The 13,233-nt window shown below is 38.9% G+C and overlaps 1 protein-coding gene across 2 annotated transcripts in view; it reads right to left on the reverse strand.

Annotated features, from left to right (window-relative positions):
- stat4 (signal transducer and activator of transcription 4) overlaps nucleotides 1-13,233 on the reverse strand; it is a 115,777-nt gene that overhangs the window by 77,588 nt on the left and 24,956 nt on the right. For both annotated transcript variants that reach the window (XM_059966896.1, XM_059966895.1), the window contains exon 3: nucleotides 12,904-13,048. In XM_059966896.1, coding sequence (XP_059822879.1) covers nucleotides 12,904-13,048 — 145 coding nt within the window. The remainder of the gene's footprint in view (nucleotides 1-12,903; nucleotides 13,049-13,233) is intronic.

The following is a 13,233-nucleotide window of genomic DNA, read 5'->3' on the forward strand; positions in this document are numbered from 1 at the left end:
GTGGTCTACAAGTTACAACAGGAGATAGAAAATGCATGCCAAAAGGGCAATGTTACAGTAGTCATGGGTGATTTTGATATGCTGGTAGATTGGGAAACTCAGGTTGGCGCGGGTTCCAAGAGGAAGAATTTCTAGAATGCCCAAGAGGCGTTTTTTTAGAGCAGCTTGTGGTTGAGCCCACAAGGGGATCAGCTATTCTGGATTGGGTGATGTGCAACGAACTGGAATTGATTAGAGAGCTTAAGGTAAAAGAACCCTTCGGGTCAAGTGATCATAATATGATCAAATTCAACCTGAAATTTGAGAAGGAGGAGTTAAAGTTAGACATAACAGCATTACAGTGGAGTAAAGGGAATTACAGGGAATATGACCAGAATTGACTGGAACAGTACACTGGTAGGGACAACGGCAGAACAGCAATGGCTGGAATTTCTGGACACAATTTGGAAGGCAAAGGATATATATATCCCAAAGAGGAAGAAATATTCTAAAGGCAACCATGACAAACAAGGGAAGTTAAAACCAACATAAAAGTCAAAAAGTGGGCATATAATAGAGCAAAAATTTGTGGGAAGTTAGAGGATTGGGAAACTTTTAAATACCAACAGAAGGCATCTAAAAAAGTAATTAAGAAGGTAAAGTTGGAATATGAAAGTAAGCAAACAAATAATATTAAAGTGGATACCAGAAGTTTCTTCAGATATATAAAGTGTAAAAGAGAAGCGAGAATAGATATTGGACCACTGGAAAATGATGCTGGAGATGTAGTAATAGGGGACAAGGAAATGGCAGATGAATTGAATAAGCATTTTGCATCAGCCTTCACTGCGGAAAATACTAGAGGTATGGTGGAAGTTCTGTTGGGGGTCATGAAGTGTGTGAAGTTACCATTGCTCGGGAGAAGGTTCTTGGAAAACTGAAAGCTCTGAAAGCAGTCAAGTCACTTGGACCAGATGGTGTACACACCAGGGTTCTAAAAGAGGTGGCTGAAGAGATTGCGGAGGCATTAGTAAATGATCTTTAAAGAATCACTAGATTCTGGAATGGTTCCAGAGGACTGGAAAATTTCAAATGTCACTCCACTTTTCAAGAAGGGCAAGAGGCAGACGAAAGGAAATTATAGGCCAGTTAGTCTGACCTCAGTGGTTGGGAAGAATTTGGAGTTGATTGTTAAGGATGTGGTTTCGGGATACTTGGAGGCACAAGATAAAATAAGCTGTAGTCAGCATGGTTTCCTCAAAGGAAAATCTTGCCTGACAATCTGTTGGAATACTTTGAAGAAATAATAAGCAGGATAGACAAAGGAGAATTGGTTGATGTTGTGTACTTGGATTTTCAGAATGCTTTTGACAAGGAGTTACACATGAGGCTGCTTATCAAGCCCATGGTATTACTGGAAAGATTCTAGCATGGATAAAGCAGTGGCTCATTAGCAGAAGGCAAAGAGTGCAAATAAAGGGAGCCTTTTCTGGTTGGCTGCTGGTGACTATTGGTGTTCTACAGGGGCCTGTCTTGGGACTGGTTCTTTTTTATGTCAATGACTTAGATGATGGAATTAATGGCTTTGTTGCAAAGTTTGCAGATGATACAAAGATAGGTGTAAGGGCAGGTAGTTTTGAGGAAACAGGGAGGCTACAGAAGGACCTAGATAGATTAGGAGAATGGGCAAAGAAGTGACAGATAGAATACAGTGTTGGGAAGTGTATGTTCATGCACTTTGGTAGAAGAAATGAAAGGGTTGTCTATTTTCTAAGTGAAGAGAAAATACAAAAAAAACTAAGGTACAAAGGGACTAAAGGTTCATTTGCAGTTTGAGTCTGTGGTGAGGAAGTATAAGGTTAGCATTCATTTCAACAGCACTGGAGCATAAAAGGGAAGATGTAATGTTGAGACTTTAAAAAGTACTGGTGAAGCCTCACTTGGAGTATTGTGAGCAGTTATTGGCCCCTCAACTTAGAAAGGATGTGCTGAAACTGGCGAGGGATCAAAAGAGGTTCACAAAAATGATTCCAGGATTAAACAGCATGTCATATGAAGACTGTTTTGATGGCTCTGGGCCAGTATTCACTGAAATTCATAAGAATGAGGGGTGACCTCATTGAAACCTATCGAATGACTACCCCATTCAAGGCTTATTGAGAAAGTAAGGAGAGGCATTGCTTTGTGGATCCAGAACTGGCTTTCCCACAGAAGGCAAAGAGTGGTTGTAGACGGGTCATATTCTGTACGAAGGTCGTTCACCAGTGGTGTTCTGGGACCCTATCTCTTTGTGATTTTTATAAATGACCTGGATGAGGAAGTGGAGGGATGGGTTAGTAAGTTTGCTGATGACAGAAAGGTTGGAGGTGTTGTGGTTAGTGTGGAGGGCTGTCAGAGGTTACAACAGGACATTAATAGGATGCAAAACTGGGCTGAGAAGTGGCAGAAGGAGTTGAACCCAGATAAATGTGAAATGGTTCATTTCAGTAGGTCAAATATGATGACAGAATATAGCATTAATGGTAAGACTCTTAGCGGTGTGGAGGATCAGCGGGATTTTGGGGTTCAAGTCCATCGGACACTCAAAGCTGCTGCGCAGGTTGACTCTGTGGTTAAGAAGGCATATGGTGCATTGGCCATATCAATCGTGGGATTGAGTTTAAGAGCCAAAAGGTAATGTTGCAGCTATACAGCATCCTGGTCAGACCCCACTTGGAGTACTGCACTCATTTCTGGTTGCCTCCCTACAGGAAGGACGTGGAATCCACACAAAGGGTGCAGAGGAGATTTACAAGGATTTTGCCTGGTTTGGGGAACATGCCTTATGAGAATAAGTTGTAACACTGAGCGTCATAGTAAGTCATTCCTGCCTGTGGCCATCAAACTTTACAACTCCTCCCTTGGAGTGTCAGACACGCTGAGCCAATAGGCTGGTCCTGGACTTATTTCCACTCGGAATAATTTACTTATTATTATTTAATTATTTATGATTTTATGTTGCTATACTTCTACACTATTCTTGATTGGTGAGACTGTAACAAAACCCAATTTCCTTCGGGATCAATAAAGTATGTCTGTCTGTCTGTTGAGTGAACACGGCCTTTTCTCCTTGGAGCAATGGAGAATGAGAGCTGACCTGATAGAGATGTTCAAGATAATGAGAGGCATTGATCGTGTGGATAATCAGAGTTTTTTTCCTCAGGGCTTAAATCGCTAGTATGAGAGGGCATAGTTTTAAGGTGCTTGGCAGGAGATACAGGGGAGATGTCAGGGGTAAGTTTTCTTACACAGAGTGTGGTGACTGCATGGAATGGGCTGCCAGCAGCGGTGGTGGAGGCGGAAACGATAGGGTATTTTAAGAAACTCCTGGATGGCTACATGGAGCTTAGAAAAATAGTGGGCTATGGGTAAAGCCTAGGTAGTTCTAAGGTAGGGACATGTTTGGCACAGCTTCATGGGCCAAAGGGCCTGTATTGTGCTGTAGGTTTTCTATGTTTCTATGAATGGTGAAAGTCCTTGATAGATTGGATGTGGAGAGGATATTTCCTTTTTTGTAATTTTTTTAAATTGAAGTTCATTATGAAACAAACATTTCCATAAGATGCATTTCAGACATTGTGCATATATATCATATAATTATATATGTCACAAATCTCCACATAGTATTTATCTGAGGTATACACTTATAGAAAAGAGTGGAAAGAAAAAACAAGCAAAAGGCAAGAACTATGTACAAGTAGGGAGTGATTTTTTTTTTACAACATATTCATTGATTTGTGAGAATAAAATCAGGCCTATGAGGCATCATGCAGTTAAACTATTTTTCCCAGTATGAATCAAATTGTTCCAGCTTATGATTAACAGATGCTGTTATCTTCTCCATTTTGTAAATGTCCATTGTAATTTCCATCCATGCATTTAAAGTTGGACTCACTCTCCTGTAATAACCATTTCCTAGTAAGAGTCTATTTACCAGTCACCAACAGTATATTCATTAAATATTTATCACTTTTCCACCATTCTTGAAGTATATACCCAAAATATATGGTCCTACTTTCTAAGGGTTTTTCACATTTAAAGATGTCTTGTAGGGCATTGTGTATCCCTCTCCAATAGTCTTTGACAACAGGGCAGTCCCAAAAAATATGATAATGGTTTGCATTTTGATTTCCACAATTTCTCCAGCATACAGGGAGGTTACTATCATAATGGGATTTCTGAGAGGGTGTAATAAAATATCTTATCAAGTTTTTCCATCCGAACTCCCTCCATTTCTGTAAACTGGTACACTTCCATTGATACCTCCATATTATTGTCCATTCTTTCTCAAATCTAATTATCCCTCCTTCCTTCTCCTATTTTGTTTTAATGTATGAAGTCGAATGTGTTTTAAGATTTGACAAACCCTTATACATGCTTGAAATGATTCTACTACCATTATCTGAATTATATACTTTTCTAAATAGCTCTATCAAGCATGTACTTGCCTTGGTTACATTTTTAAGCGTCCTATTAACATACTGTTGCATCTGTAAATATCGGTAAAAACCTTGTTTTTCTAATAAGTGTTTCTCTTTAAGCATTTCAAAACTGAACAGTGTTCCTTCTTTCATTACGTTGCAAAGAACTGTTATTCCTTTAGCTGTCCAGTCCTTAAATCTAGCATCCAGTTTATTTGGTGTAAAATCCAAGTCATATGCACGCCATTTAAGAATTGCAATATCTCCCTCTAGATTATATTCTTTTATTGTAGTTTTCCATATTTTAAGAGTCAATTTCACCCATGGGTTATCAATAGTATTTATGTACCTTTACAGGTTGTTATCAGCCAAAATTGCTTGTATAGGGATGGGAAGTTACCCTGCTCCTCAATGTTTTTCCATTGAGCACCAACATATTACAGCTCTCAACTGTGCTGCAAAATAATAATCTCTAAGGGAAGGTAAGCCCATCCCCCCTTTTCCTTTGCTAATTGCAAGTTTTGAGATGAACTCTAGGCCTTTTACCTTGCCAAATATACCATGATAGCATCTTGTTCCATTCATTGAATTGATTTTGATTAATCTCTATTGGTAGGGTCTGAAAGAGATATAACAGTCTGGGCAGTATATTCATTTTAATAGACTCACTCCTTGAACTGAGACTTAAAAAAGGAATCAGGTTCCATCTTGCCATATCTTCCTTAATTTTTTTTAATATAAAGGCTGATAATTACATTCTGATAATTTTGCCAAATCTTTTGGCATAATGATACCCAAAAATTTGAAAGATTCTGTTTGCCATGGGAGAGGATGTTTCCAATGGTGGGAGAGTCTAAGACCAGAGGACATAACCTCAGAATAGAGGGGAATGATTTTAGAATGGAGATGAGGAGGAATTTCTTTAGCCAGAGGGTAGTGAATCTGTGGAATTCTTCGCCACAGGCAGCTGTGGAGGCCAATTCTTTATGCATATTTAAGGCAGAGGTTGATAGATTCTTGATTGGCTTGGGCATGAAGGGATATAGGATGAGGGGTGGGGAGAAGACTGGGGCTGAGAGGAAAAATGTTTAGTCATGATGAAAAGGCCTAATTCTGCTCCTATATCTTATAGTCTTACGGTTATTCTATTCTAATCATTGATAAGTGCTTTGGATAGATGGTGCCCCGAGCAGTGACTCCTGCTGCATTACTCACTGCTACCACCCAGACTACTTATTGTAGTTTTTTCTTACCCTCTAACTAGCTCAATATAGCTACTGACAAAATGCTTCCAAAGCAGTCAAAGAGATTCAGCAGTCTTCAGAATCTCCTTTGAAGCATTCAGAATGGAGATTGTCACAAAGGAAGCAAAAACAACTAAGGTGGTAATAAGCAGTCTCAAATGACAAGACAACATCTCACCTCTATCCAGTGGCTAAGCTCCTTTACTTAGTGGAAGAAAACTATTATTCCTCTCTCTTACTGAAACATGTTCTTCACGCAGAGAACAATGAATCTGTGGAATTCTCTGCCACAGGAAACAGTTGAGGCCGGTTCATTGGCTATATTTAAGAGGGAGTTAGAGATGGCCCTTGTGGCTAAAGGGATCAGGGGGTATGGAGAGAAAGCAGGTACAGGGTTCTGAGTTGGATGATCAGCCATGATCGTACTGAATGGCGGTGCAGGCTCAAAGGGCCAAATGGCCTACTCCTACACCTATTTTCTATGTTTCTAAGTTTTTTAACAAATAGATTTTGTGGTTAGTTGGGTGTTTAAGTAGTTCAATGTTACAGTAAATTTCCGCAACAATTGAACCAATGTTTTAATTCAGAATTTAAATAGCCCTGACCTGTCTTCTGGACATGTTAACAGGCACACTTGTCCTACCAGAATATTGGATGCTTAAACACTGGTTTACCACTTGATAATTACAGGCCAATGTGCTTACTTAAAACTCATGAGAAACTATAAACAAGTGTTATAAAATTACCTGTATATTAAATACTTCAATAGGACAACAAAATTACTGTCTGACCCCAATTCTAAAGCAACATGTGAGGCATTACATGTGAAGTAGCTCTGTTTTATTTTAAAAACACACTTATATCACATTTAGAATACTTTGAAATAAGAGTGCCTTCAGTGCTAAACCAACATTTCCTGTACCTTGCCTGAGAAAACAGCAGACAACAAAGTAATTCGACTCCTGAAGAAATTTGACAAATGTCATGTGCTGATTAATGCAATTTCCCCTGTCCCATGACTTACTTCAAGAGAACTTAACAGGATGTTGTTAACCACTCAAACGTGAAAATATTTTCCATTTACATAAAGTTTATTTTGACTTGAAAAACAGTCACAGTATGTATACTGACAAGCAATAGCACTTTCAAAATACAATTTCACTTATTTTACATTTTTGATTATAGTCACATTGACTCAGTGAAAATACTGGACCCAAAATTCAACATCATGATTGTTTTGCATGTTCAGAACAGGGTCTCAGTGACAAACACAGCACTTGCTTTGCACGTGCAATTGAGCTATTATTGAATTCAAGTGTCACCTGCCTCACAGAAGTGTGAGCTCTTCTAAATAGAGATCTAGCTCCTATTGTCAAATAAATTAATTTAAGTCCAGTTGAAGTTTGTGCTGTTTAACTTCATACTGGTTTTCTTCAGAACTTTACAGGCAATACAGATTATAATTAAGCCAGCAGGTAATTATCTACACATTAATAATGCAGGCTGCTGGCTCCAACTGGATAAGTGGGATAAATCGTCCAGTTGATGGGTGGATGGGGCACTGAGAGATAAAAGGAACAAAAGCCATGAAATAAGGGTACTCAGCGATTGAAAATACCTAGAAATGGTCCTTCTGTACATCGATAGTCATGAGTTCCTGTCATTTATTCTATTTGTCCTACGAAGACTTGACTTCCCAAATTACATTACCTCACATTTGAGTTGATTGACTTCCATCACCAGTTCACCCAACCTTACTGCTGATATATGCTCCACTATATTCTTACACAATGTTCTTCACTATCTACAACTCTACTAATTTATGTACTGTCTGCAAATTTACTGATCAGACTATCTACATTCTTACCCACCAATCACAAAACACTGGAGGAACTCAACAGTTCAGTTAGGCTCTATGGAGAGAAAAAGAACAACTGAAGATTCAATGTCAACTGTTTATAGCATTCCAAAGATACTGCTTAACCTGCTGAGCTCCTCCAGCATTTTGTGTTTGTTACTCTAAATTTCCAGTATCTGCAATCTCTCATGCCTACATTCTGATTCAAGACACTTACATACATTGAAAACAGAGGTCTAAATACTGATCTCTGCAGCTCACCACTTATTACAGAACTGAAGTCAGAAAACATCCATCCACCATAACCTTCTGTCACCTTTTATCCAGCCAATTTTGCATCCCTTGTGCTTTAATCTTCTAGACCAGCCTACCATGTGGTAACTAAAGCCTTACTGAGGGCCATATAAACCAAGTCTGCTGTGGTGTCTTTATCAGTTTTCTTTGTTATCTCCTCAAAAGACTCAGATCTGAGAGACATGATCTTCCCTTTATAATATCATGCTAATTCTTCCTAATTAGCCTTAGCCCTTCCTGTCCTTCAGAACCCTTTCTAATAATTTCCCTATCATTCCCTACCAAAGATTCTTGCTGGCCAATAGTTTCCAGGCTTATTCCTACGCACTTTTTTGAATAAGAGGATAACATTAGTCATCCTCCCAACTTCTGGATCTCAGCTGCGGCTAACAAAGATGCAAAATTCTTAGTGAGATCCCCAGCAACCTCCTTTCTTGATTCCATAAGCATTCTGAGATAGATCCTGTCAAGCCCTGGGTATATATCCAATCTAACGTGTGCCAATATTTCTAACATTTCATCTTTCCTGATTCTGAAGTGCTAGAGAATATCAGCATACCCCGCCCTTAATTCTCCAACCTCTGCATCCTTCTCCCTGGTGAATACCTATGTGAAGTACAGGCTCTGCCCTGAGTGGAACAGGGTTCAGTACCTGAGAACGACTGGAACCTCAAACAATTGGCAGTACGGCTGCCCAGCAATACATTTAAATAAAATCATTAGACAACCAGGTGTACTTAATCCAGTGTGTTTAACTCAGCAATTCAGATTTTGTTGAAAATTGAGTTCTCACACAGTAGAAGATGCCTGCAGCCACAACAGCTGGCAAATCCATTGCACTAATACCCCTGATGTTTGTTTGTATGTATAGGCTGTACATAAGTTGCACCTTTGTATCCTGAATAGGAGCTGTATTCATTTAAGACCTCAGTCGTACCCCGCAGCTTTATATATAGATTGTATCTTTAGTCACGGAGGGCACCTAGTCGTCCAGCTGCATCTAATATACTTATGAAATGAAAATAAAGAAATGTAAGAAGATGTAAAAGGGTTGTAGCAGATTTAGTTGCACTAATGGAAAAACTGAGACAACTATCACCAATAGACGACCTATAGCAGAAATTGCCAGTCTGATCAGACAAGAAAGTATGAAGATGAGGTGTTTAAGTTTACATTGGACGTCATTAGCAGGAGGTCACAGAGAGGTCAGAATAGAAGTGCAAGGGAGGATTAAAATGGCAAGGAAGTGGAACCTTTGAGCTCTCATGTGTAATGAATACAGTTGCTTTGTGAGATGGTTACTCTATTTGCAACACACACAAAATGCTGGTGGAATACAGCAGGCCAGGCAGCATCTATAGGAAGAACAGTCAATGTTTTGGGCCGAGATGAAGGGTCTCAGCCTGAAATGTTGACTCTACTTTTTCCTATAGATGCTGCCTGGCCTGCTGTGTTCCACCAGCATCTTGTGTGTGTTGCTTGAATTTCAAGCATCTGCAGATTTTCTCATGTTTACTCAATTTGCATTTGATTTCTCCCTTGTGTAGATGAGACCACTTCAAAGAAGTGTAAGTGAATGCTGGAACAATTTAATAAAATTACAAGCACGGACGGGCCATTCTTAATGTATGAACCTAGATGTTAAATTTTACTAAGGGTTAATATACTAGCCTCCAAGAGGACCACAATCTTGTCGCTGGGTTTGGAGGCTTGCATGTCTCAATGACCTGGAGAGCTATGTCGATTGGAGTCAAGCCTTTATGCATTAGCTCTTGGTAGGGTCACCCATGTCAAACAGGTCGAAGGGTAGAGGCCAGTCTAAGAGTGGTCCATTGGTCCTCCACATTGATTGGCTAAAACTCTGACTGGTAAAATAAATTGTTATCGATACAGCAATGAAGAATCCTTCTACATCTGAGTGTGATGGTATTCCTGAGTCACCACGCAGGACTTGCATGACTGACAGTAGTGAAAACTGAGAGGAAGCTACTGACATGATGAAGGAAGCTCTGAACACCGCCAGAGATAAAAGATAATTATTGCTTCCCTAGGCGTCAGTAGCGTAATGGGCAGTAAGTACGTCATATGTTTAAGTAGAGCCTGATCCTAATCTTAATCAGTTGTGCAATCACAAGAAGAAAAGCAGTCAACTACTCCCAAATTAGAGGACAGCGAAGAATCACTGAGTTCAGATATGCTTGTTTCAAGCAAGAGAGGAGTCATGCAATTTTGCCCAATCATATTGGTGGGAAGCAACGTTGGAGGCTTAATCATATTGAAGATAATTTATAAGTGCATATTGTTGTTCTATACATTTCAACCAAATTATGTGTAAGTCTGCTGAACCACCTGTGAAACATTCAGTTTTTGTTTATCTACCAAACTGGCCTTTGAAACAGTCAAAAGTGAACATTTTCTAGAGGGAATGGAAATAATCACTTCTTCCCTTTATGCATTCAATATCTTCCTCCCTCACATACCATCCTGGTGTAAATACCTACATTTTAGGACACCTTATTCTGCATGGTGTTTCATATTGTTTTGGCTGTAGTTAAATGCTGATCATTATTCTTTTTTCATTTTATAAATGGCACCTTTTTGCTTTAAATCCTGTTGCCCTATTTACATGGACCTCTTGAAGAAAATAATACTTTTTGACAAATATCATATGTTTTCAAAAAGTTAACAGGATGTTAACTAGATTCCTTCTTCCTTTGATAGGATTTTCCACTGAACATCTTGTAGTTTAAAGTGCCCCATTTATTAGTCCAGTGATTACATTGAATAAATTCTCATTTAAGCTCAAATAAGTTAAATGCCATCTATAAATTTGCAGATGATACAACCATTATTAACAGGATCTAAGATGGTGATGAGAGGGCACACAGAAGTGAGATATTCCAGATAGTTGAGTGGTGTCACAGTAACAACCTTACACTCAATGCCAGTAAGACTAAGGAGCTGATTCTGGACTTCAGGAAGGGTAAGATGAGGGACCACAGACCAATCCACACAGAGGTATCAGAAGTGGAGAGAGAGTGAACAATTTCACGTTCATGGGTTTTGGTATCTCTAAGGACCTAACCTGGTCCCAACTGATTGATGCAGCTATAAAGAAGGCAAGGCAGTGGCTATATTTCATTAGGAATTTGTAGAGATTTGGTATGTCACGGAATTTTTTTCAGATATACCATGAGAGCATCCTAACTAGCTGCATCACCATCTGATATGGGGGAGGGGGCAACTGCACAGGATCAAAGTAAGATGCAGAGAATTGCAAAATTAGTCAACTCCATCATAGATACTAGCCTCCACCATATCCAAGACATCTTCAAGGAGCAGTGCCTCAAAAAGATGGTGTCCATCATTAAGGATCCCCACCATCCAGGACATGCACTCTTCTTGTTGTTACCATCAGGAAAGAGGTACAGAAGCACAAAGGCAGACACACAATGATTCAGGTACAGCTTCTTCCCCTCTACCATCGGATTTTTGAATGGACATTGAGACCACGAACACTACCTCACTACTTTTTTTAGTTTTGTTTTTGCACTGATTCTGATTCTAGTAGGCCGATGGTATCATGGCATCCACACCAGACTTCAGGGTGAGTAGTCTTGGGTTCGAATCCGGCCAGAATCCTTGCATGCTTTCCATCCACGTTGGATTGAGTGTTGAGCTAGCAGCTTAGTCCCATGAAAATGAGACAAATGCTAAAGAAATATCAAGCTGCCACCCGATGCTCCACAAGGAACAACAACAACATTTCTGATTCTGATTCTGATTTACTCACCTATTGATCATTTGGATCTGCTGACCTAATAACCAAATAATTCCCCAAATTTTTGTTTTGATTCAACAGCAGAAGTGTTTTACAGTTATATTAAATAATACCAGTAAAGAAGCTGAGTTAGGGTTTCTTCAGTTAAGCTCTCCAAGCAAAACTGTTACAATTATACTGTGATCAACTCTGTGACATTATTCACTGTATATTTCATGTACCTAATGCTTTTATAGCTCCTAATAATATTCTATTTGGTCTCCAGAATTAGAATGGCAGAAGCAAAGTTCTTTCCAATGCTGCAACATGTTAGTGCACATTAATTTTAATTGGAATCTGATGCTAAACATGAGATCTTCAGATGGGTGGCTGTACCTATGATGTGCAGAAGCTCTGAGCATGCACAGGAACATTAAAAAGCATACAGCGCTCATTTTCACATCATGAAAAAAGATTTTGTGGATTCCAAGCCACACTGAGATGGGAGAGTTGAAGCCCTGTTCTGATGTTAAAAGGGACTGAGGTTTTAGCAAATCTGTGGCATGTCTGGTCACACTTTCACAAAACTCCACCTAGTTGGGTGTCCAAAATCATGATACCAAATCCTTTAAATACCATCACTTCCACCAGAACCCCACTTCTTAATTGAGTAATATGATCCCTCAACCTTCAGAATCAGAATCAGGTTTATTATCATTGACATAATACAAAAAATAAATAATGTTCAAACCAGCCATTCAATACCGAATCAAAACACAATTGCCCATCCAATTGTGGGCAACATCCCCAATGCCATCACTTGACTGTGTGTCCAACAGCCCCACCAACCATTCATGTATTGAATACAACCTCCCACTGATACCTGGCCTACCCACACACTCTCTTTCACTAGTGAGATCCAAAAGTTAACTTACTTTGTTAATTTAACAATGTCAGTGTTGCATGAGGAAAGATTTTTGTGAGCATTTCAATTTGCCAAGCCAGTACCATAATTCACAGCTGAAAAAAAATAATTGCCATGTTTTCCTGTGCAATAGTTTAGTTACGTATCTTCCCAGCCAAAAATATCTAGACTACTTAATTTAGCAAAAGCATGCAATAGTATATTTTGCTCTGATTCAACATGACTATTTATGTGGAATGAAAACATTTACAAAAGGTAATTAACATATCAACTTCCAACTCAATCAAAGCAAATGATCAACATAAATTATCCTTAATTGCATGTATTAACTTAAATTTTTAAGCAAGAATTTTGACCAGCCAAGAACTATCTTTAAAATTTACCTGCAGGTTTTGTTTAATTCTTTTCAGGTTGTGTTGAAGGAGGAAATTCTTCTCTAGGAAGAAACGGCTGTACTGATCATCTATTTGTTTTAATAAGTTATGGAAGAGAAGGGTGGCCAGTGAATCATTATTCGAGGCAAGTTCCCTGTTAAAAACAATGACCATAGGATTAAATTTGAATTGTGTCCCATATGAAAAAAAGGTTTCCAAATTGTTACGAACACTGTTAATTATCAGCATAATGGTTTGTTCCACAATGGAAAATGATACAGAAAACAAAGACATGAACAAACCCAATTCACTAGACCCTCTGTAGGTGTATTTGGTCTC

This window comes from Hypanus sabinus, chromosome 4 (genome assembly GCF_030144855.1).
Source record: "Hypanus sabinus isolate sHypSab1 chromosome 4, sHypSab1.hap1, whole genome shotgun sequence".
Taxonomy (NCBI): Eukaryota; Metazoa; Chordata; class Chondrichthyes; order Myliobatiformes; family Dasyatidae; genus Hypanus; species Hypanus sabinus.